The sequence below is a fragment of the Pseudorasbora parva genome, chromosome 13 (genome assembly GCF_024679245.1).
Source record: "Pseudorasbora parva isolate DD20220531a chromosome 13, ASM2467924v1, whole genome shotgun sequence".
NCBI lineage: Eukaryota > Metazoa > Chordata > Actinopteri > Cypriniformes > Gobionidae > Pseudorasbora > Pseudorasbora parva.
Window position 1 is genome coordinate 18,699,017 of NC_090184.1, and position 25,805 is coordinate 18,724,821.

The following is a 25,805-nucleotide window of genomic DNA, read 5'->3' on the forward strand; positions in this document are numbered from 1 at the left end:
CAGTACTGCCTTGGTGGAAAAGGGGTAACAGAGTACCACCCAAAGTTCCTGGTTCCTGGGTAAAGTTCCTGTGGTGGAAACGCGGCTAAAGTACGCAATAAGTGCATTGTATCAAATGATTCATTAAAATGTTAGTGCATAGTATTTAAGGCCAATTAATAAGTGGGTCCCAAGCCCTTGTTCCTCATTCACCTTCACTCATTTCATTTAATTTCATTGCATCCATCCATCCATCCATTCAAATCTCTCCCATTTACTCTCCCCTCCCTGTCCACACACTTTATCTCATTTTGCACTCTGCTGGAATCTGAGTCCTTGTGCAGTTATCAGGGCTCCTGTATTTAGGAGGCTCCGAGTGTCCATGTAGGGGACTAACAGAAGCAGCACAGACCTTTATAGAGCGACGAGTGATAAGAGTCCTCATACATAAAGACTCCATGAGCAACATCGCTGACCCAAGAGCACATTCACAGAGCAAAGCAGACAGTGAACATGGTGAGTGGACACTTCTTCTATTATAATGGTTTTGGATACAAAGACAATTCATGTGAAATTAGAATAGGAAGGATGTATACTGTGTAGAATTACTAAAAATGTTCTTGATTCTGTGACAATAGTCTCAAAAAAGTAATTTTATTGAAACAGTATTTATATTTATTGTTGTTGATTAAATTATATGCCGTAGGCTGCCTTTCGGGTACTTCAGGTGCATTATTTTTCTATATGTTTCTGTCTTTCTTACCCACAGGCTAGTAAGAAAGCTGCTTCCAAGAGGGGAAAAACTGCTCAAAGGGGCTCTTCTAATGTCTTCTCTATGTTTGAGCAATCACAAATACAGGAGTTTAAAGAGGTCAGTCATTATACAACATGAAAACCAAACTGAACAAAACCATACAGGTTTCATAACAATCTTACAATCTCATGTTTCATACAATCTTGTTCAAAAGTTTACACACCCCTTGCTTAATTTTTTACAAAAAAAGAGGGATTATAAAAAATGCATGTTATTTTTTTTTATTTATTTAGTACTGTCTGGACAAAGATATTTTACATCATTGTAAAGATGTTTACATATACTCCACAAGACAAAATAAAAGTTGAAATCATAAAAAATGATCCTGTTTAAAAGTTTACATATACGCTTGGAATTATTAACACTGTGTGATAGCAAGTATATCCAAGTTTACTTCAGTCACGTAAAACAATATATATTAGTCTTTGCTATATCATCAATAATAATATTGATAATATTGCACGGCTATACACTGTATATAGAAAATATTTTTTAATAATTTTATATATATATATATATATATATATATATATATACAACTTTATATATAAGCTGTGCATGTAGAATAGTCATAAATGCTCATGTAAATTGCATAAATGCTCATGCTATATATTTAACAAATCTCAAATGCTTGATTGTTTATCATTGCGAAATTTAATTATATTATTGCCCAGCTCTAATCTGCTGAATGCAACGATAAGGCATGAAGGTATTAAGATATTATGAACATTAACACCATGATTTTCTGAAAAGTTGCTTTGAAAGAATAAGTGGAAAAAAAAAACAATACGACATAGCTAGCTATATGCATATGATAAAAAGCTACATATTGAAGGCACAAGCAGAAGTTTACATCAGGAGGATTGCTTCATTGTAATAAATAATAGCAAACAAATGGGACATAAATGATGTGCTTCTTTCTAGGCATTTGGCTGCATAGATCAGAACCGGGATGGAGTTATTAACAAATCTGACTTGAAGGAAACGTATGCACAACTGGGTATAAAATGCTTTCGATTACTCAGAGTACTCATACAAAACATCATAAAAGTAAACAGCTTTTTGACAAACATTAAGATATATGTTGGTGCAGGGAAGCTGAACGTGAATGATGAAGAGCTGGAGTCTATGTTAGCAGAGGGGAAAGGGCCCATCAACTTCACAGTCTTTCTCACTCTCTTCGGAGAAAAACTAAATGGTATGACAGCTACAATTTCAAGATCTTAATGAATAAGAAAACATATGTCTTAAAGAATGGAGGATGTATTGTCATTTTGTAATAATCCTTTCTCCAAACAGGCACAGATCCAGAGGAAACCATCCTTGCTGCTTTTAAACTCTTCGACCCAAATGCTACGGGAGCTGTCAATAAGGATGAGTAAGTGTACAAAACAAAAGCATTACTGTATTTTTTTAAAGACAATTGATGTATTTTTTGTCATTTTGTTTCAGGTTTAAGAGGCTACTAATGAACCAAGCTGATAAATTCACAGCAGAAGAGGTTAATATTTGCATTTAAAAATATTTAGACACCGAAAATGCATTAAAAAAAATCAATAGACACCCATAATATTTTCCATCTTTCTACTGCTATCACAAACAACAGGCTTTTAATAGCCTATATTATGAGGTGATGTGATAAGAATGTGTACTTTTAGAAGAATCACTTGGGTTTTGTTCTAATCTTGAATCTATTTCAGGTTGACCAGGCGTTTGCGGTCGCTCCAATAGACGTGGCTGGGAATATTGACTATAAATCACTTTGTTACATTATCACGCATGGTGACGAGAAAGAGGAGTCTTGAATAAAGACACATCTTCCATTTCATTTGAACTTTGTCATTTCAGTTCTATCTGTGTTCATGTCAACCCTCTGGTATATCAGCTTTCATTATTAAAACATTTGTTTTGCATTTTAAAACAAGATTTTTAGTGCTAGATATAATAAAGGCATGAGTATTTCAAGTCTATTTCCTGTTTTCACATGTAACGTGTAATGAGCAGTGCACTGCAAGATAACATTGTAATGGATTCATAACACAAAATAGCACCTTGTATGTATTTAATATTTCTTTAAAAATAAATGAAGGCTAGCTCATTCATTTCAGTTTTATAAAATGACATTCAATCAATATGCCGAATAAAAACATATTATTAATATTATATATTACTGAACATGAGAAAATACCATAAGGCAGTGGTTCTCAAAATTTTTTATATCAAGTACCACCTCAGAAAATATTTGGCTCTCCAAGTGCCGCCTTAATGACCAACATTAAAGTAGCATAGCAGGCCTAACTATTCAGCTACAGCTCTGCACAGTTAAAAAAACAAAGCATTTTGTTCCTAATAAGAATATTTATTGTTGTCAGTCACTTTAACATTGTAAATAGGCCTACACAGTTTGTACACTTCACTGTGCTTGCGTACAGGTAAATAAAATAATTAAATAATGATTAAATTTAAATGTGTTGTACCTAAAAGTTAATTAAAACTACACTGTACTTAAATGTAAAAAAAAATAAAAAATAAAAAACTAATTAAAAAAAACCTTCACTCAAATAAAGATTACATTAAAATGTATTGTGTTTTAACATTCATTTATTTAGTGATTCCCTTGCATAACACTAGAGGCAGCCTGCATGATGAGGACCACTAGTGGTTTGAGAACCTCTGCCATAAGGGGAGAATATGGAGAATATTTACTCACTTGTAGATTCTGTCTGTAACCGCTGCCCCCCACAGACAGTAAGCTGAACTGCATTTAGTAACTGGAATTTGTGAGGCCCTAAATTCTAATGGCGCATTTTCTCAACCCTCTAATAAACTTCTCAGTTGCTATGCTTTGTTTAATTTTTTTTTAATGCAGCAGGAATAAAACATTACGTGAGCTATATATATATATATATATATATATATATATATATATATATATATATATATATATATATATATATATATATATATATATATAAAATGATTTCATAGATGTGATTTCCTGCATTATGGGGCGTTTGAGGCCATATCCCTTTCCTATACCAAAAAAGACCTCAAACCAGTCAATACCAATAGTCTAATAAAAAGGCTATATTCATTTAACTGCCATAGAAATCAACAGTTTCACAGATAATGATAATGAACAAGTTGCATGTTTTTTATGCTCCGTGTCCATACAGAAAAAAGTGCCGTTTACTAAACGATTGATTGGGCAATAGACGAAGACAAAGTTACAGAAATCACTGAATTATTAACCGTGGGGAAAGACGCGTTGCACTAAGTTTTGACGCATATCGGAGCATAGGTTCGAATCCGCCTTTTGTCACACTCGCTTTACTCCCTTTCCCCACCACATATCAGATCGGAAAGGTATTTATTTTCAATAAAAAAATAGAAAATATTAGAAAAGGGGAAATAAAGCGTTTAACATGTGTTTAATAATAAGTTTCTTAATAAGTTTCTCGGTCAATGTAAGCAGACGTGCTGAATTAGAGACGATAAAAGTGAGTGGGTCCAATATCATTGGTCTTAAAAAGTGGGTGGGTCTTGTCCCCCACACACACACACAATGGTTCCGACGCCCACGTATATGTATGTATATATATATATATATATATATATATATATATATATATATATATATATATATATATATATATATATAAAACAACACAATTTTCATATGATAAATTATATTGAGGATAAAGAAACAGAAAATCCAACTTTTTCAGTTTCAGTGTTGCCATTTTAAACCAGTATGACTTTCTTTAACAAAAGATACCTTGAAAAATGATTTAGTGGAGTTCTATGTTGATTTGACCCAAATTTTCTTCAAAATAATTGACCTTTGTGTGGTTAGAAATCCTAATAATATGCCTATCTGAAATTCATTGTTTGAAAAAGCTAGACTATTATCATTACTTTAATATATACACTATATAAAATATACTGTATATGAACTCTATTCATAATTTGTTTGTATTATTATTAAAAGTCTTTATACTTCCCTTGATTTTCCTGTGTCTGTCATATAATGTTTACATTCTTACATTCATTCACATGACACATTTTTTTCAAATCCTTTGGCTATTTGCATTTGATAAACTAGCACATGTTATAATATTAAAATAAAATAAAGGTTTTATATAAAATACAACTATATTAATTTATTATTATTAAACTTTTATGAGACATTACACAGACTTCTCTTTATTTCCCCCTCATCTGTCACATTAAGATTACAATTATTGAAATTAGACCTCGACAAATTTTTGCGAATCTATTCCATAGAAATACGACATGCAAATAACCTGTGGATTCCGGAAGTGACACCGACGCGCATGTGCAGAACTGTCAAACGCAACAGCGAAAGAATGGAAACTCAGCGCTAATGTCATCATCGTCACCCTAACACTAAAAACTCGGCTTGGCTGGTGTGACATTTACTTTATATTTGCCTTTCAACCATGGGACCTCGACAGAAACTACGAAAACAACTCTGCTGGTGCATTTCGACTGGAAATCTACTCTCTTTTCACACTCAAACATCGGCGTGCTGAATGAAAACAGTCCGCTGGACTCTTTGAGCACGAGACCCTGACAATCCGTGGACTGGAAAAATGTGATTCAGGAAATTCAGGCGTAGTTTCGCTCGTCCGGTTGTTTACACATTTCTCTGGCGGTTTTTCTGCATATGTAAAGTACATTTTAAATCGTCATTGTTTTGGGATTAAACTAACTGTGGGGTGGACAGTGACACGTCGCGCGCTAAGCTAATTTAGCATTTAACTCGGGTGATTTAAACGCACAATAATCCGTTTATAAGGCGTAGCTTTAGACGCACAACATCTACATACAAAACGCGGGAAATAAAGTTAAGGTTTACTTGAACGATTTACATAAGTCGTGGAGGGTCTGTGTACTTTTTATTGGCCTGATTTAGAAACAATTAAAGGTGAAGCGTCACATTAATTTGACGTTTTCTCGTGGGATGCCTACAGATGGGTGCAGGTGATGTCCTGTAAGTGAACTTCTCAGCAGGGTGTGTTTGTAGAGGATCATGATGGCTCAGCCGGAGAATGGACGTTTGTCTTCTGATGACACTATGAGTGTGATGACTCTGGGCAGTCAGTTTGACGAGGAGAGCTCTTTCGGGTCGGACTCTGAAATCAACGGATTCACCAGCTCGAGACAAATTGACAAGTATGGATTCATCGGAGGAGCCCAGCAGTGTTCAACCGAATCGTAAGTGCACTAGTTTACAAGGTTGTTTAGTTGATCCCATCAAATCCTGTTTGTGTTGGTCTGGGTAAGGCAAGGTCACGTGATTAAGCATGATGGAACACAACAGTATTTGATGGGTGTGTGTGAGAGAGCAACGAGCATTAGTAGTAGGGAAGCTTTTGAAAGTAACGTAGTTTACATTCCTGACACAGTTAAACAGAAAAATTCAAAACAAAGAAATCTGTGAATGAATTACTGTTGCTTAACTTAATTGCCGTGTGTGTGTGTGTGTGTATGTGTGTGTGTGTGTGTGTGTGTGTGTGTGTATGCTAATATTTATGTAGTCCAATGGGTGTTCTTAACTTTTCTAAAAGTTAAAGTATATATTTTTTTCTGGTAGCATATAATAATAATATATATTTTTTAAATTAGTCTTGTATACTAAGGCAATACAATTATAGCAGCAAATATATGTATATGTGTGTGTTTATATATATATATATATATATATATATATATATATATATATATATATATATATATATATATGTATATAAATATATGTATGTGTATGTGTATAAATATATGTATGAAGACATTCCTGATACCAATACTGCTACTGATGTCTCGAAAATTGTTCTCAATTCTAGCTATTAATTTTAGCCATTCAGCATTGCAGTATAATTGAAAGCTGTAAACTCTTACATAAGGCTTTAAAAAATATAACAACTTTTAATTTAAACAAACTTAAAACAATCCTTCCTAACTTAAACCCAATGTAATAAATGGCACATTCACCTGTGCTCTTTCATTTATCGGGGCTCTTTTGTTTTTTCTATTGGCCCAGTCAGACAAGTTCAGATTTTTATTACTTGGTTGTTTTTGACAAGTGTAAACTTCTAAACTGCTTTCAAATTAATTAATTAATTGAATATACCTTTGAACTCCTCTTTGAGCACCAAAAATTCTTCATGCCTAAATATATATTGAATATAACTACAGTCTACACCCATGCCTTAGTATACACGTTTTTCTATGAATATGAAAGTTAGCCCCGCCTCCACTCACTCGCACCAGCTCAGAGATCCACTTGCTGGTAATTGCACTTTAACGTGATTGGTAACAAGGTAGTTTGTCATGTCAGAAATAGCAACTTTTTTTCAGAAATAGTCTTTTTTTCACTGCAGTTTTAAGGAGAAAATACTCAGCAATGGTGTTGACTTATGAATTTGCTCATGGTTTGTCTAAAAGCACCACATGGACATATAAACAACATTTAAAACCTTGATTTTCACCACAGTGGAACTTTAAGATAAAGGTAGGTCTAACCGGTAGGATATAAATTGAATAAAGTTATCAAACACATCACAGTCTACAATGCATAAATTATAAATCAAATATAGATGAATTCTTATGAAAGATTCCTTATGAATCCCTATGAAATTGGTGATTTTCTCTTGTTTTTGTTCTTTGGTTATCCTTCATGACAGACAGCTGCAGGTTTATTAGGCTGCTGTCACTTTAAGACATGACATGGATCTGACACGAATCCAATTTACTCACTACTCTTTCCATTCATTCAAGCTTAATTTAACTCATTAAAGAAAGTGCTTGTGAGGTTATTAAGAGCATGGTCATATAATGTAACCAAATTATGAAAAAAACGGTTGCTATGTTAATTTGCAGTTTTTAACATGTTCAACTGAAAATATCAATTACATATGTTAACGCGTTCATTTTAACAGCACTAATATATACATTCACACAACTCGGGTCATGTGAATGTTTACATCAGCCAAGGAAAATGTTCACACAAAATTTGTTTTTTTACATTCCTACATTCTTTTTACTAAGAACCACAATCCCTCCCTTTAAAAAAATGATAACTTGGAGGTTGGTGGCTGGATTAACCAATCTTTTTGTAGATTTAGTGAATCTGTTTTGTGTAACTCGTTGAACTGGTTTTGACGGATGTATGAAACTGTCAACTTTCTTTTCATTTGAAGTGGGCATAAAAAAGGTTTTGTTAGTTTTCATGGATGTGGTTTGAATGGCGTGTCAGGGCGTTTTATCCTCGCTTGCTTTTGCAGCCAGTTGCACTTGTGTTAAAGCTGTCTTCCTGTCTTTTATCAGCGAGACATCTGCCCCAGGTTAGTGTCTATTAAAGAGTCTACAGAGGACGACGCATGCATGTCATTCAGAGCCAATCTGGATTTGGGATCGTCACCACGTCAGTCATTATTAAGAATTAACGGTTTAAAACGGTAGCCTGAGACTGCGGCAGGCTGGTCTATTCATTGTGGATGCAAGAGAATGGAATAGATGAGTAAGTGATAGTTGTCCCTCTGTACTGAGTGTACAGCCGCTTTCCGTTTCCTGTGGTTTATGGGAGTGCTGGTGCCCTGAGGTTACACCCTCTCTGCCAGCTACTGGAGAGAGACTGGCCCCTACCTCTCTGTTCTAGGTTCCTCCGTTTTTGGTCACAATTGCTTTGGAAAATGAAAAGGAAGTAAAACCTAAGTTGTAGCTTAATAGGAAAAATACTGAAAGAAACTGTGCTTTCAGATCAAATTTCTAGTGGTTAAGTAAAGGGGAAGCTAGCTGATGGTTGGTGTGCTGCCAAACTGATATTTAAATATTTTGGCCACAAGCTAAATGGTTTCAAATATTGCAGGCCTATTCCATCACCAGTGTAGCCTTAAGCAAAGTAGTTAAACCACAGGTTGAAGATTCTCTGAAAATAGTGAGGAGGAAAGTGTCTAGTCAGCTACCGAATGGTTAGCCTGACAAGCCAGACCCAGATCATTTGGTCTGGAAAACTCACCATAGACAGGGCTCAATCCGAGGGGCGGGATAAACGGTTGTCTTTCAAACTCCCTCTGCACGCAATAGGATAGCGCTACAACCAACCAGAGCAACGTGAAGCTGAGCTAGTTAACAGATTAAACATGCGCTGCATCCGGTCGGCTAAAATCCGAACACCTCTTCCCTTTTTTGAGAATGACTTCAGTGCCGTTCTTTGTTCTTTTCTCAGAGAAAAGCTTAACTCCAAGTCTTCCAGAGTCGCGGTCAAAGCTGATTCGAAAGGCCGCTGTTTGCCAGTTTCTGTGTTTACTAGAAGCACGCAAACGCGACTCTGCTGTCATTATGTTAAGCCCCGCCCACTGACTCTATACACGATGTGATTGGCCTGACCAGAGTTTTTCTTTTACAGCTCAGACGTGTATTGAGAGTTGCTGGACGATACTCGTGGCAGATTAGATTTGCTGCCGCTAGGGTGCGTCTAGATTTCTAGGCTACCGAATGGCTATTTTAACTGCTTAGTCATGAAATTGTTTCAGCTAATCAAGTCCTTACATTTAATTAAGCTTAATTGCTTTTTCCACAACTTGTTTTTCTCGTTCATAAATTTGTGGTCTGTAATATATTTTTTAAATGCTTTTGAAAGTCTCCTATGCTCACCAATGATGCATTTATTAGATCAAAATATCTACATGTGTGCGCATCAGCACCATACACAATAAAAGATCAGGGCCTGTCATTCAGAGACGCAGAACATGCAGGAGTTCAGTAATATTTCAATAGTATTTTAGTCTGCCGTGTCACTGTCTACATGAGGACACGAATGCATAAACCTTCACTTGATGAGACTTTACGGTTTCATTTGAGAAAACTGTCATATCATGAGCACAGACACTCAAAGGTCTTCACAGCAGCCCGTCAAAATAAAGGTTTGGTTTAACGTGAAGAAATTAGAAATATATTAGGCTACTGTTTTACAGTAGATTTAGCTACGTCTCTATGTAATAATAATATGTCTCTACTAATAATAATAATGCCTAGATTGTTGCTTTTACTTGATCTTTTTATTAACAATGTTTATTTTAAACAGCATACAGCCTTAAATTTTAATATTTATGTAATGTAATGAAATTGCAGTAAATTACAAGAGACACCGTTGAGCACACATACGTGTGTCGTTTATTTTATGAAAAAGAAATATCTAAACCAAAATGGTGCTGACAAGTCCCATGTCAACACACCATGGTCACCACGCGTTCAGAACATTTAAAGGGACCGCGATCCCTAAACAGTCATGAAGAAACACGCTAAGAATAAAGTGCTGCATTTATAATCAACAGTGTATAAGACTGTTTAACAACAAAGGTGAATTATGTGTCACATTTACTACCATGTGTTATTTAACTATAATTACTATCATCATAAATAATAAACTCGTTGAATGTAAATATATATTTTTTAATTTTTATGGTATTGGTACCGACTAATGGAATTTTGGCATCGTGACATCCCTAATTAGTACTAGTATTAAATTACTACTACTAGTAATATACATTTGAAATAGTAGTAATAGTAGAGATTTGACCTTTCTTTACTATAAATCTTTTAATTAGCTTTATTGTACATTGTTGCTATTTAAAAAAAAAACAGATGAACTGTTAATAAATATATCATCTGTCACAGAATCGCTGGTATCGTGATATATCATTATCGTGGGCAAAATATTCTCATGTTATCGTATTGTGAATTATCCTGTGATTCCCACCCCTACTAAACAATAGTTTTAATTTAATCAAAACATCTTACTGACCCCAAACATTTGAATGGTATTGGATAAAAACATTTCACAGTTTGTTATGGCTCTTTCATTATGACTCATTATAAAATGCTGGTGTGAAAGGGGAACTCATATTGAAGCTTAGGCTAGATATCCGTCCTTGCATTTTATGTTAATTTGTTTTAATCAGTTACAGTTAGTGTTGTCAAAAATATCGATATTTCGATATATATCGATACTGGAATATCTGAAACGATACGATTCTCAGTTTTTACAGTATCGATATTAGCTGCGCTCTCCTCTCCGACCGTCAGCGAGCTGACACACACCGGCATATTCTCACTCAGCCCGGTTAACCTCTGAGCACGGCGAACGCGCGTTCTGCTGAACTTTTTCCTCATGACAGTGTGTTAGTGTTAGTGTGTGATCGGTCTGAATTTCGCGCGGGATTACACATAAATTAATTCTAGCCTACTAATGCCCGCAGATTTCGTGCTCCACATCTGAAGCGCACACACACATAGCCTACCCTAATAAAGCCGCCTCTGACATGATACAAATGCAAACATTTGCTTCCTTTTCCAGCATATTATTGGTCAAATACACTCAAAGAATTATCAGTGCACATCTGGAAGAGTATTAACGTAAACACAGTCGCAAACAGTTCAGGAAGAACGAGTAACAGGAACAGTGTGGATCCATGCGTCTGTTAGTCTTAAAGGGACCGCGGTCATTTGCTATTCAAACTACAAAAAGACAAACGATCACACTGCTCTTGACTGATCAACTTGTGTAACTTTAATAGTTTCATCTGTACGCTATTGAATTTTTTACAAAGAACATTATCCAATGTTGTTTTAAATGTAATTACTATGCATTTTTTTAATTCAGTTTCTTATCTGAATGTTAGACCTACCTGAAAAAATAAAGCAGTCTTTTTAATTTTTATCTTCTATTCTATTGCATTTATTTGTGCTATTGTTTGTAATCTGTTTATTTGTTCTTATTTTATTACTGTTTACTCGTCTTTTTAAATTCAATTTACCATTCGAAATCAAGCTTTCTTGTGCTGTGTGTAAGCTATTGCAACACAATTACCCCATTGTAAAAAATACATTGAGATAGCAAAAATTTGTGAGATAATTTTAATAGTAATTGATCAATTGATCAATAATTGTTCAAATCAAAACGATGCCCAACCCTAAGGAACATGCTGGCCACATGAATTTTTAGTAAAAAATAACAATGAATAATAAGTTCTGTTGTCATATTAAGCATCTTATCTTATTTTTTTATTTTTTTTATTTTTTTACTGTGGTATCGATTTAGTATCGATATATCGATATTTTAGTCTGATATCGTATCGAAGTCATAATTTTGGTATCGTGACAACACTAGTTACAGTAAAGTATACCAATAAAATGTGTGGTAAGTTAGAAAAACGTAGCAGCTGTCCATATACCATGTTTGTAATAATCTTATTTTAGTAAGAAATCTTTACTACTGTTGTTTGAATGGTGTTGCTGTAATCTTTTTTTGTTTTTGATTTTGTTAATGATATACTAGTTTTTATATGAAGGAATTAAATGTGACAAGTGACATATGTTTGAGGTTTTGTTGAAGAAGCTATGTTAGTCATTGGTTTAGTGGTTGCACCATTTTTCCCCTGCGAAAAGCTCACTCCTTCTGAGGTAGCCTAGTATGTTTTTATAGATTAAATGAATAGTTCACCAAAAAATACAAATTCTGTCATTATTCACTCCGCTCATATAATTCCAAACCCTTATGACTTAATTTCTTTCTTTTGTGGAACACAAAAAAGAGAAGTTATGCAGCTATTTTCCATACAATCATCGTAAATCATAGACTGGGTAAACCCGATCTGCCTGCGATTTGATTTCGCCTGGCAACTCAGTCTAGAAACCTGCACATTCATTTCTACTGCTTCTTTTGCGGGAAACCAATCACAGACTGGCTTATCCACCTGGCGCGCTATAAAGGGAATGCACGTGACGTCATCGTCAGCTGGAGCGACTGTGATTACGCCCCGCTGAGTGGCAAAAAGACTGAGAGGCAGCAATGGTTTACAGCGCGAATGCAGCGAAAACTCACAAAACCAGGCCCGGCGCCAGAAGGGGGTAGGGGGAGGCTTGTCCATGGACCGCATAGTCATCGCTGTTCTGAGCTTGAGACGGACTTGATAATAGCGTGTAATTTTCTCACTCAAACCACTGCCAACTGCTGCAGCTTCTGCTTTTAGAGGGAAACGCTGCACATAACTGCTTGTCTAGGATATGTAATCCTCTGTAAGAATTCGTAATAATTGCATATTATCAGTGAAAAGGAGCTAGCAAAAGATCCAGTGTGTATCTGTATTTGCACTCGTCAAATGATTACATTTCCAACGTGTTTTCGCCTCGGTGAGGAATGTAGCCAATCACAGACATGTTTGTAGACTTCTACAACGGAATTGGCCAATCACAGGTGTTCAATTTGGAATCACTCACCGCTCGAGCATTTGTCCAGGTGCTGAGTTCAGTTAAACACGCGTCAATCCTCTAAGTGCAGACATTGTGAAAATAAGAGATTCATTGTATACCAACGTCACTGCGGAACTTTGTGAGATTGCGTTTATTGAATGAGTGACAGCTTTTAGTGAATATAAAGTATATTACCTCCACTACACGCTTCAAAACACTGTCCCATCCACATATGCATGCGGGATTCACTCGAAAAATGTGATGAATGACAGTTATAAACATTCTTGTCGAAATAAGGCTCCTAAAAATGTCAGGAAAACACGATTCCTGGCTGCATATCATTATCCATGGATCACTGAATCTTTGGTAAGTTGTAAGGATCGTTTGATCTACTCGTGTTTTCCTCCACTAACTCCAGTCAAGCAGCAGCTCTTCTGCCACTCAGCCCCGGCTGAGGGGGCGTGTTACAGCGGGAAAGTGACGTCGATGCATTCCCTCTATTGGGGGGGTTTAACACGATGACAGATAGAGAAACAATGGGTCGTTGCCTATTGATCACGCCTCTTGTGGTCTGATTGGTTGAAGGACTATCCAGTTGCATACAGAGTCATTCAAATAATGCTCGTTGATCACGCCTCTTGTGCAGTAGAAAATACAGAGCAGACTCCCCAGACCAATGTTCAATTTTAAATTGAGCTTGGTCTGGTGATAGCCAGACAAAGTGAATCACAGAAAAAGGACAAAAGCATTATAAAAGTAGCTGTAATTTGCATCCATTCACATCTCATTTGCATGGCCACATATTCAAACTTGAGGTGCTGTGATGGGTTATGAGAACCAAAAGCATTTGGCATGTTCTTTAATATGTAAATTCTTATTCTTTCTTTTTTCTCTGAAACAAACTCACACAGGGCTCAAGAAGTGCCTCTGGAAGTGTTAAGGCACAGGGAAGTCAAATGGTTGGATATGCTGAACCACTGGGATAGATGGATCAGTAAAAGGTTCAAGAAGGTAGGAGCTGCCAACAACATTCACTAGATTCTTCAGTCAGTTTCACTGCATGTTCCCAGGAGCAGATCAATGATGTCAGATGTTTGCCAGAGCCGTACATGTACGCACTAGAAATAAAGAGAGAAGGTACAGGTACAACAAACTGAAAATATGAGGAACTCATCTCTATATATCAGGGCTTGGGGCTTTTAAATGATCACTCTTATCTTCTCTTTTATTCCTCTTCTTCTCGTGTTTCCCCATATTGACTTGCTCAGACAGTCCCACTGTTTGGATTAATTAAAAACCTCAGCAGAATGACACCATGTGACAGTCGTTTCAACGAGGCCCTGTCTGGACAAGCCCTCAAATCAGCTTTCCTTATATGGTCTTCAGTGATATGTGTATCTATTAGTCTAAGTGTTCACCTCTGTTTTTCTCTTAAGCTTTATAAAGCTTTCACTGGGAGCGAGGCGTCTTCAGGTAAAGACGACGGAAGAGTTTTGCCAGAGGCCGTCTTAACAGTCTTTGTTGGCATTTTATGTTTGCATGCCTGTATTACTGTGTGTGCTCGTCTTTGTGTCACACAGAGATTGAAAGCAAAGAGAATCCTAGGGTTGGGAACTGAGAACCAGCTCTTACTGAAACCAGATGAATTTCTTTACATTTTCATGGCGAATCAAGTATAACGTTAACCGTTTTGTTTTTTCCATTACATTTCCAGATTAAACTAATTAAATTTGATATATACTCTCTTACTGTAGTTTATTTAAATGCATTTACAAAATTTTAAATTCAATCACTTATGGAAAAATAGACATTACTATATTATTGAATTTATGTAATGTATATGCTATTACCATAATATACAATTATTCGGTAACACTTTACAATAAGTTTCATTAGTTAACTACATTAGTTACCATGAACTAATGATGAACTGCACTTATAAATCATTAATTTATTTTTGTTAGTGTTAATTTCAACATTTACTAATGCATTATTATTTAAATTTAAAGTTAATGCAATGTGATGTAACATGAACAAACCATGGACAACTGTTTTAACTATTATTACTATATATTAACTAACATTAACAAAGATGAACTAATGCTGAACAGAGGTGTTGTTCATGGTTAGTTAGTGTTAGCTAATGCATTAACTAATGTTAACTAATACAACCTTATTGTAAAGTGTTACCAATCATTCTTATGATATAAGGTCATCATAAGGTCACACTACTCTTAAAAGACAACAACATTCAAAACAAAAACAAAAAACATTCTTTTTAAAATCTAAAAATGGATGCAACATGGTTTTTTTTTTTATTTATCGGTATCTGCCGAAATTGGATAATTCATTGTGCATGCTCTTTTTTCCTATTTTTACATTAACATTAACTTTTCTGTCATCTAGTGCTCACTTTATGTTATTCTTTAAAATGTTAATAAATCAATAAAATTGTTAAATGTAATCTTTACAAAATCGTACAAAATGAATTTTTTTTGATGTATAGAGTGCCCCATTATGCTTTTTTCGAATTTGTCCTTTCATGCAGTTGATAATATAGCTGTTTGTGAATATAAATTGTCTGCAAAGTTTAAAAGATCAGTGCACAAAAAATTAAGTCATTGTCTCCTTAAATAAATAATGGATTCTGATTCGTTTTTTTCAAAGCGCTTGAATTCGCTGCAAGATCTAGTTAGAAGCCATAAAACCATAGATATAAGATAAAACATTGCTGAAGGGGAAAACAGGAGAAACAATGTGCCATGAACGAACAAGTTACAGAATACTTTTCAGTCCACAAATCACCATGGATTTAATGTAGCAATGCTAATTGTAACCATAGCATTGCGGAAGGAATAATGTGTTGTTGTTTTTTTTATTATTACATTATTTATCTCAGCGTTCGTACAACCTTTTGAGAGTAAAATTCGCCACTTATTGACTTATTAGCCATTTCTAATATATGGGAAAAGGATAGGATGTTATAATGTCTCATGAAAAACAAGCTTTTCTTCAAATTGTGACTGAATTACACAGAAAACAAGTAAAGAGTGCTCCTTTTATATTAAATGAAGCTGGCTGTCAGTTCAGAATGATATTATATGATTTAATGAGAGCAGAATATAAAAATTTTCCCAATAAAAGGTTTTTGCACATTACTGTTGTTAATAAAAGTTAATTGTATCTGCATATAATTTCAAGCTCAGTGCTACACCCTTAAATTTCCAATAATCAAACTGATACGGTAAAACTGACTGTTTTTATCACTGTATTAAGTGCTGAGAAAACTTCCAGAGCTGAAATTCAGAAATGGTAACCTTCACAGCGTCGCTGCCGACCGACTTGTGCTGCACAACAGACTGCCGTCTGATTAATCAGAGCAGAGTAGCTTTTGGAACGGAGGGGTTTAGAGAGACTGAATCTTCAAACTAATTGTTTCGGATTTGAGAAATGAGTAAATGTATATTATGAGAAAATGTAATTGTTTTTGATCTTTGATGCATATAAATCTATCGTAAGAGATCTCTAAAACAAAATTAGGAACCTTTAAAATACCACAATATGGTCACTTTAATTCACGTGTTGCATTTAAAGGTGCAGTGTGTATTATTTATGTGGCTCTATTGACAGAAATTCAATATAATATATATATATATATATATATATAATATATATATATATATATATATATATATATATATATATATATATGACTATGTTTTCAGTGGTGTATAAAGATCTTGCATAATGAACCGCTATATTTTTATTACCTTAGAATGAGCCATTTCTATCTACATATACCGCAGGTCCCCTTACAGTAATGTCACCATTTTGAGCCGTCATGTTTCTACAGTAGCCCTAAATGGACAAACTGCTCTACAGAGAGCTAGCTACTCTCTGCTTTCTCAGACAACATCTTTGTCCTGTCGCCCACCATAGCTTCTTTATGTGCTTCGAAAGGGAGGGGTGAGCGGTGGGTGGTTGCAATTCGCAACCTCACCACTAGATGCTGCTAAAATTTACACAGTGCACCTTTAAAACAATTGTTTTTGATTTTTGAGTGTTATATTTCTAACTTTTTTTTAGACAAACTATTGTACAATTCTAGAATTTTAATTGGTGCATCCCCAGAAATAATACAAAGACAATAAACAGACAGTACATTGTTCTGTTGGATTGGCCTCTAATTGCATGTAACTACAAAACTTATAGTACAGCCAGTGTTGTTCAACAAGAATCTTCAGGGAACCTGAATCATCAAGTAAAATCAGTGCAAGCATGGGTAAATTCCTTATGATTTCCATCCCTACTAAAATTTTTTATTTTTTTATTTTGCTGTTGATGCAAGCAGACCAGGCTGTTTTATAATCATAAAGATTTGTCCAGTGGCTTCTGTGTTGAAGGTAGACTGACATATTTGTGTCCAATAACCATTTACAATGACATCTAGATTGCAGTGTGTAATCACTGAGAATGCATGCTGGCCCCTGCTTATCTGAATATTGTTGCGTCACAACGTGATGTTCATACCTCTGTCACCCGCAGGTGCGTCTGCGATGTCAGAAAGGAATCCCACCGTCATTGCGAGGAAGAGCCTGGCTGTACCTGTCAGGTGGAAAAGTGAAAAGAGAGCAAAACAGCGGAAAGTTCAAGGTTAGTCAGTCAGGTCCACACATACTTGATTGTAGTGGTCACATTAGATGTGTCATTATGCATTTCTTACTGTAGAGCTTCCCAACCTTGGAGTTGCAACCACACTATGTACATATGCATCTTTTCTTGTGCTTAAACTGTTGCATGACACAAGGCTACAAAATCACTAGAATATAGGTTGCAGGCCAAGAAAAATTGAGCTCTGTCTTACTGCTTATGACTGTTTGAACCTGTGGTTTGTGTGGTTGTTGATTAGGAGTTGGATAGCATGGATGGGGACCCTAAGTGGGTTGATGTGATAGAGAGAGATCTACACAGACAGTTCCCCTTCCATGAGATGTTTGTGTCCCGAGGAGGCCATGGGTTAGTCTTCATCATTTTTTAATTTTGTATTCACACACATGTATAAATAAATGTTCTATTCATTAAAAAAAGAATATAAGCAGCACAACTGTTTTAAACAGAGTCATGTTAAAAAGCATCAAAACAACATATTAGCATGATTTCTGATGGATCATGTGACAACTTTAATACTGGATAAAATTTAGCTTTATTATCACGGATGAACACAATTTTAAAATGTCTTCATATAGGAAACATTTTTAAATTGACCAACACCAAACTTTTAAATGCTTCTGTATAAATAAATTATAATAGAACAGGTTAGGGATGTTACAGTACCAAAATTCCAGTAGTTCGGTACCAATACCATAACAAAAATGTACGGTTCTCTGTACCAATTTCAGTACCACTTTTTTCTTTTCTTTTTTTTTTTACTATTTAAAAAAAAAATGAATTCAGTGAGTTTATTATTTATGATGATAATCATTATAGGTAAATAAAACATAAGCATTTAAAGGCTACATAATGTTTAAAAGTAAACTTTGTTTATAAAAAAACATCAAGTGAAAAAAAAGCTATGCATAATTATATTTATTATTAATAGTAGCCTATTATTATTATTACATAGAGACGTAGCTAAATCTACTGTACAACAGAAGCCTAATATATTTATTGCCATGTCTTTAAATTAAACCAAGCTTTGAGTGTCTGTGTTCATGATATGACAATATCATGTTTTCTCAAATGAAACGGTACATTCTCAAAATGTGACGGTTTATGCGATCATCATCATAATGTGACACGGCAGAGGCAAAAAAGACAGCGAGTGTGTGTATATATACGCGGTTGTTTGCAGATCTCTCGCACACACAGAGATATATATATAACAACCTGAAAACAACCGCGTGTCTGCGAAAAATTCACACACAGACGTAGAACATGCAAGAGTAATAATAAAATGGTATTTTGAGGTTTAATATTCACAGACACTAGTATAAATTCGGCTAGAATCTGGAGCCCTGCACTCAGATTAACACTGAAGAGACTGAACAGCTGCAGGTACCAAATATACTCAGGAGTTGGTACTACAGAAATGCTGGAATGCAGAAATGCAGAAATCACATTTTTTAGTATTTCACATTCCAAGTATGACTTTCACTGTGCTTCTGTTTGTGTGTTTTTGAGTAGTCAGCAGGACCTGTTCCGGGTGTTGAAGGCTTACACCCTGTATAGACCGGATGAGGGTTACTGCCAGGCTCAGGCTCCTATAGCAGCGGTGCTTCTGATGCACATGCCTGCTGAGGTAAAAATGCATTACAAATTTGTGTGCAGCACTTTATTCGAGTGCACATTCTTACTAGAATCGATAATAATACTTAAGTAATGATTGAAATGTTTGTTTATTTTGTGTATTCAGGATGCATTTTGGGGTCTGGTTCAGATTTGTGAGAAGTACCTCCCTGGATACTACAGCGCGGGCCTGGTAAGACCGGTTACTTTCTATATAAGAAATAAATTAGACCTGTGCTGGCAAAAGGATTCAGAATGCGCATGGGATAATTTAGAGTTATAGGCAAAACAAGTGAAAAATGCCATCAACACTCCATTGAATCAACATTGAACTGACTTCAACTGAATAATTACACTATTCAGGGTTTTTCCTGGGTTATACATGGTCTTCAGTGGTGGCCGACACACACACGGACACACGGACACACACACACACACACACACAAAACCCTACCCATGTGATTTTCAATGCAAGAAAAAAACATGCTATTGTTTTATTGTAGAGGTGAGTATAGCCTAATAGAACTTTTTATAATTGATGTTTCAACATTGGCACTGCTATTGAACTGAATTGAAACCTATAGTAGTTCTTAGTAATAGTTAACCTAAAGATGAAAATTGTCATGATTTACTCACCCTCATGTCAATACTGTCCCGTAAGTCTTTCGTTTATCTTCGAAAAAAAATTAACTAGTATTATAACCTTCATAGTTTCAGGTAATAGAAATCTTTTCTGTTCCCTCAGACACATTATCTGGTTCATAGTTTGCATTCTCTTCATAGCATTCATATCTAAAGTTCCTTGTTTTCAATGTGCAAACATTGAGTCACGTTTCTGGGACAAAAGCACCGTAGGTGCCAGTAAAATAACTTCTTTTGTTCTTCACTTGGAGGTGTCGTAAGCAGCACAAATTTAGAGTAGTAAATTAAATATCTGTAGTTTCAAATTTAAAATTATCTATGATCGCCTTAAGCCTGTAAATGTAGGAGTCCTGCTGTAAATAACTGCCTGACAGACCAGTGAAGTGTATAATCTGGAAAAAAGGGCGTTGCTACTTAGTTCCAAGACAACGGGGGGGGGGGGGGGGGGGGGGGGGGACACTGTGTTAATTCTGTCGCTTTTATGTTTTCTAGGAGGCCATACAGTTGGATGGACTGATCTTAAATGCATTATTAAAGCGTGTGAGCCCTCCAGCTTATCGGCACCTTGATAAACACAAGATCGAGCCAATTCTCTACATGACAGAGTGGTTCATGTGTGCATTTTCCAGAACTCTACCTTGGTCGTCTGTGCTCAGAGTGTGGGACATGTTCCTATGTGACGGTCAGATGCACTTACACACATATTACACACTTACACACAGGCAGGTTTGTCATCTACTTTCTGAATGTATTTTTTCTTTTGTCATTTCAATAGGAGTGAAGATAATGTTCCGCGTTGGGCTGGTGTTGCTGAAATGCATGCTGGGAACTCGTGAGAAACTGAAGGCTTGTCCTGGTCAGTATGAGACTATGGAGCTTCTTAAAGCACTGGAGCCACAGTACATGCAGGAGGGCTTTCTCGTCCATCAGGTAGTGAACGCACACACTCTCACGCTGGAGTAGATAAGATCGAAATAGATTTTTTTCCCCCTTTAATTTAATATGAGAAATGTATACCATATTATGCAATATATTTAATATTTATTGAATATTTAATCATTGTTTCATTAATGTTTTTTGTGCATTAGTAACTAAATAATAATAACAAAATAACAAAAAATACTACAGCTATAAAAAACTAATAATGAATCAGATTTGTCGAATCTCTCTATGGTCGACTGATAGTCTAATCATCTACGCGTGTTTAAATGGGTTGGGAGGGGCACAACACTAGTCAGCAGGAGGGCTTACACACTGCACACAGCAACTTTTAATAAAGCCACCAACAAGTGCCTGCCAACTGACAGACGAACTGACAATGGCTTTCTTATTTAGGTTTAAATAAAATGTAATGTGGTGGATAAACATTCATAAAACGTTTTCTCATAACATTTTAAAGCCACGATCGAAATACAGAACACAAATATATAAACATTTTGAAATAATAAACCTAAAAAAAATACCTGCCTAGAGAGGAAAAGAACACGTTTGAGTGCGTTTGCAGTTTCTTAAGCCGATTGTGCCTAAAAGGGGGTCGTACACCGGATGCGACGCTCAGCGCCGTCTCAGGTATCTCGCACCTGACGCGCACACATTACGCACAAGGTCAATTTTGAATCGACTTCTAACAGAAGAGCTGCACGATGGGTGTATCTTGTAGCACAGGGTGAAATCAGTATGAACATTGACGATTTGAGGGAAATTTAAAATAAATTTAAAATAAAACCTATTTTTTAATAAAGAATAAAAAATATTAATTAATGAATAAAACAAACAAAAAAATCTTACAGACCCCAAACTTTAGAACAGTAGTGTATAATAATTTTAAATCGCAAATTAACTTTGCATAAATATAAAGATTCATGTTGAACCAAAGGTTTAGGTATTAAAAAGCTGATGAAAGTCAAGAGTTTTGCCTAAGTAGCTTTTACATTAGTTTACATTATTTTAATGTAAAGTGGCTGAACATTACTAAACTCTGAATGGTTGGGTTAAGACACTAATATTACAAATAAGCAAAATATAACTAAAGCTAACTGTAATTTGAAACTGTTTGGTTTTAAATTAATGCATCAAACACATCAAATTTTGCTTTAACATAAATGTCTTAATTACATATTGTTGTTAATATAAACAATGCATTAAATAAGTGGGTTGCAAAAGCTGCTGTTAAAGGGATAGTTCACCCAAAAATAAAAATGATCCCATGATTTACTCCCCCTCAAGCCAGGCTAGGTGTATATGACATTCTTCTTTTATATATATATATATATATATATATATATATATATATATATATATATATATATATATATATATATATATATATATATATATATATAAATCCTGTCTAATTTAGCCATTATAATGGCAGTGAATGGGAGCCCACAATCTGAAGCCTGTAAATCTGATGCATATGACATTCCTCTTTCAGACAAATATAATCAGAGTTATATTAAAAAAAAGTCCTGGCAAGCTTTATAATGGCAGTGAATAATGGCAGCCCCAAATTTGAAGTCCAAAAAAGTGCATCCATCCATTATAAAAGTACTCCACACGGCTCTGGGGGGTTAATAAAGGCCTTCTCAAACTTCACAAAGTAAAATATTTAGCTTCCGGCGGATTGCCTTCCGTATTCAACTTACAAAGAAGGTACGACGATGACAATAAATGTAAGCGTTTTGAACTGCGTGAGGCGTTACACTTTCTTCACAAGTTGAATAAGGAAGGCGGTCCTCCGGAAGCTAATTTTACTTTATGAAGTTTTAAATATGGATATTTTTCTTACACAAACCCATCGATTCACTTCAGAAGGCCTTTATTAACCCACCGGAGCGGTGTGGAGCACTTTTATAATGGATGGATGCACTTTTTTGGACTTCAAATTTGGGGCTGCCATTATTCACTGCCATTATAAAGCTTGCCAGGACTTTTTTTTAATATAACTCTGATTATATTTGTCTGAAAGAGGAATGTCATATGCATCTAGGATGGCTTGAGGGTAAGTAAATTAGGAGGTAATTTTCATTTTTGGCTGAACTATCCCTTTTAACAATTGTATATATAATACCATCTTTGCATGGTATTCTTTAAAGATTCAACAGATGGTGTCATTTATTGAGTTAGCAGATATTAAATTGATACCTTATAATAAACAGGTTTTATTGTCAGTTAGGAACTTTTATGAACATGACATTGGTGTTTGAGTTCAGTGGTGATGATGACGTTTCTCTTCCGCACATGCAGGTGTTAGAGCTGCCAATATCTGCTCGGGATGTCGAACGAGAGCACCGCATGCAGCTCAAGCGCTGGCGGAAAACTCACGGCGAACTCAGCTACAAGTCGCCTCCCAGAATGCACGGCGCTCAGGCCATTATGTCTGCCGAGCCACACTCCCGCCAAGACCTCCGTCAGAACCCCACCATCGTCGTTCAGTATCCCCTGCCCTCAGACACTAAATCCGAATTCTCTCGCATCAAGAAAAGAAGCACTATCCGAAAAGCCTCCATTCCAATGAATGTCCCCAATCCATACGCCTTACCAACAGACCCCAAACCGAACCCTCTTAATAATCAAGCACAAGACAAGGCCTCAAACAATCAGTCCAACCATCCTCCTCAATCACTACAGCAATCTCTCCTCACTACACCCGAGAAGACACCAGAACCTTCCTCTGATCCATCAGCCACTGTCATCCCAACCCCAAAACCATCTCCGAGTCTCTCTCGCACCCCGCCACCTCCCCGAACCTCACCGGAAAACCCAAATCCCACACTCCCCACCGAGCTCCCTCGCTCCTCCAACCCGGCAATCACTGCCGAACCACTTCCCATCCCTAAAAACTCAAGCAACACCAACAACTCAGCCCATCTTACAGTTCCTCCACCCACTACAGACTCCACTCCGCTTCTTCCAGACGACGCACCTGTGAACGGCAACTCGGCCGCTGCTCCCAGAGTTCCCGCTTTACGCATCTCATGTGAGAGCGTGGGTTCTGAGGACACGTACCTGTAGCTCTCACGTCGACGTTCAGGGAGAAATTCAATGCAGTATTGGGAACCAGCAACCGCTTTATGCATGAAAGCAAGATGGGAGGAAACAACTATGAATGTATTTTGATGTTTGGAGGCGGCCGATACAGAATCTTTTCCGTCTCCATCTTGACGTCAAGACTTCAGGAATATATAAAGCCTAACGTCAAAAAGGATCAATTATCCGCGACTTCAATTTGGCGTCACCATGCATGCAAACAGACCTCCTTATTTTTCTGTGCTGGTCCATAATGGACTCCACAACCTTTGTATTAAAGGCTCTGACTATTAGTTCTACCATTATTCCTCAATCGTTAGCAGAACTGACTTTATAATCAAATACGTTTGGCTAGTTATTGTGTTATTCGCTGCCTAACAATAATAGGTCACATTGCAAGAAATGATAAAAATGTGCGATTCTCCAAACTAACAGTTTTACGTTTATAGCCTCTCTTTTGACCACTATTATAAGAATTTGTACTCCTTGTCAGCCTCACTTAACCATTTTAACATGTGCAAATGTCATAATATTAAGAGCAAAGGGGCGTTTCTTGTTTCAACATCATGTCTGTTGCTGCAAACAAATATAAGTGACCAGGGGGTGGGGGGGATATTTAAAGAAATTTAAGGTGACACATCTTTAAACTTGACTTGTCAAAGAAAAATGGTGCACAAATTGTACATTTAGGGGCACATCAGTGTCACTGTGGGGCAGTACTTTTAAAGGGACACTTTTGTACCTTATCTACCCCTAAAAGTTGCAAATTAGTTTACTTTAGTAATATTTAGTAAAACCCCAAAGGGTAATAAGGTGTCCGTTTATGGTATTGCTCCTGTGACAGGTTTTGCTCAGAGTATATTTTTGTTCTTGAAAAGAAAAACAGAAAGACCATTTTGAATACTTTCTTTAATAAAACGTCTAAAAGCAACGAAAAATCCTGATTTGATGTGATGTTGAAACTATGTTTGAGTGTCTCTTTAACACACCTCATGTATTTATTTTGTTGCTAACATGAGAAGCTGAAGATTTCATGTTTCATGAAACCTACTCCATCTCAATCCACCAGATGGCGCACATTCCTTACGAAAGGATTAATTTCATTTGCTCAGAGATGTTAAGCTGTTACATTGGGAGTTTAGATTGATAGACACTTGTACAATCGTCATCTGTGAAGAGAAGTATGTTACAAAACAGCTAAAACATGCTGTGTTTTTGTTGTTAAATGTAGGGAGTCATTTTTATTTGTTACATTTTAATAAGAGCTGGAATATTCACTATGTCAGCTTCATCTTATATTTTCGTTTCTCTGCAATTATGGGAGCACTGTTTTTTTTTGTTTGATAATGCTTAATTACTCTGGCAAAGACTTTGATTTGTATGTCTAATACTTAATCACTCCTCAACGGCTGACTGTCAACTCTGTCGATTTTGTACAAATAAAAGCACTTGTAATAAGGCCATGTATTTTATGTGCTGGTGGACGAAGGCGCCGTTTCCCACTGGGCCACAGGACGTGTCTGTTTTCTGTCACTGCTGCGCTTCAATTACCGTAAGAAAAGCCATCAAAGAGGCTGCTGTAAACCGAAACCTTAATGCTTTGGGTCATCTGCGATGGCCTGTGCTAAGTAGCAAATTAGAGAGCGCCTTTCTTTTTTTCAGTCGGAGGTCTAAACCCATGTCTGGTCATAAATTACCAGTGGTAACTGCCTGCCTGAGGTCAAACTGGAGCTTAACATAAACTGCTTTAACGCCAACAATCATTTTCACTTGCATG

The 25,805-nt window shown here is 36.0% G+C and overlaps 2 protein-coding genes across 3 annotated transcripts; both read left to right on the forward strand.

Moving 5' to 3' along the window:
* Nucleotides 1–365: 365 nt before the first annotated feature.
* Nucleotides 366–2,758, forward strand: myl7 (myosin, light chain 7, regulatory). 2 transcript variants are annotated; one of them, XM_067412570.1, is made up of 7 exons: nucleotides 379–495; nucleotides 749–850; nucleotides 1,718–1,793; nucleotides 1,887–1,991; nucleotides 2,093–2,171; nucleotides 2,246–2,294; nucleotides 2,494–2,758. In XM_067412570.1, the coding sequence occupies exons 1-7, from the start codon at nucleotides 493–495 to the stop codon at nucleotides 2,596–2,598; spliced, it is 519 nt and encodes a 172-aa protein (XP_067268671.1). In that variant the 5' UTR covers nucleotides 379–492; the 3' UTR covers nucleotides 2,599–2,758. The 2 variants fall into 2 exon arrangements, with proteins under 2 accessions (XP_067268670.1, XP_067268671.1); XM_067412569.1 differs by having other exon boundaries at nucleotides 366–495; nucleotides 1,718–1,991.
* Nucleotides 2,759–5,128: 2,370 nt separating this feature from the next.
* On the forward strand, nucleotides 5,129–25,487 carry tbc1d10aa (TBC1 domain family, member 10Aa). Its single transcript, XM_067413345.1, has 9 exons — nucleotides 5,129–6,034; nucleotides 13,984–14,083; nucleotides 17,618–17,725; nucleotides 17,982–18,088; nucleotides 19,256–19,370; nucleotides 19,485–19,550; nucleotides 20,492–20,681; nucleotides 20,775–20,929; nucleotides 23,246–25,487. Exons 1-9 carry the CDS (start codon nucleotides 5,850–5,852, stop codon nucleotides 24,011–24,013), a joined length of 1,794 nt encoding a protein of 597 aa, XP_067269446.1. The 5' UTR covers nucleotides 5,129–5,849; the 3' UTR covers nucleotides 24,014–25,487.
* Nucleotides 25,488–25,805: the final 318 nt, after the last annotated feature.

Excerpts from the sequence above, each read along its gene's own strand:
- myl7 (XM_067412569.1), top strand. Across the intron at positions 2,172-2,245 it reads GGAGCTGTCAATAAGGATGA|GTTTAAGAGGCTACTAATGA; the intron begins GTAAGTGTACAA and ends ATTTTGTTTCAG. Across the intron at positions 2,295-2,493 it reads ATAAATTCACAGCAGAAGAG|GTTGACCAGGCGTTTGCGGT; the intron begins GTTAATATTTGC and ends AATCTATTTCAG.
- tbc1d10aa (XM_067413345.1), top strand. The coding sequence starts at position 5,850 with ATGATGGCTCAGCCGGAGAATGGACGTTTGTCTTCTGATGACACTATG. Across the intron at positions 19,371-19,484 it reads TGATGCACATGCCTGCTGAG|GATGCATTTTGGGGTCTGGT; the intron begins GTAAAAATGCAT and ends TTGTGTATTCAG. Across the intron at positions 20,930-23,245 it reads AGGGCTTTCTCGTCCATCAG|GTGTTAGAGCTGCCAATATC; the intron begins GTAGTGAACGCA and ends CCGCACATGCAG.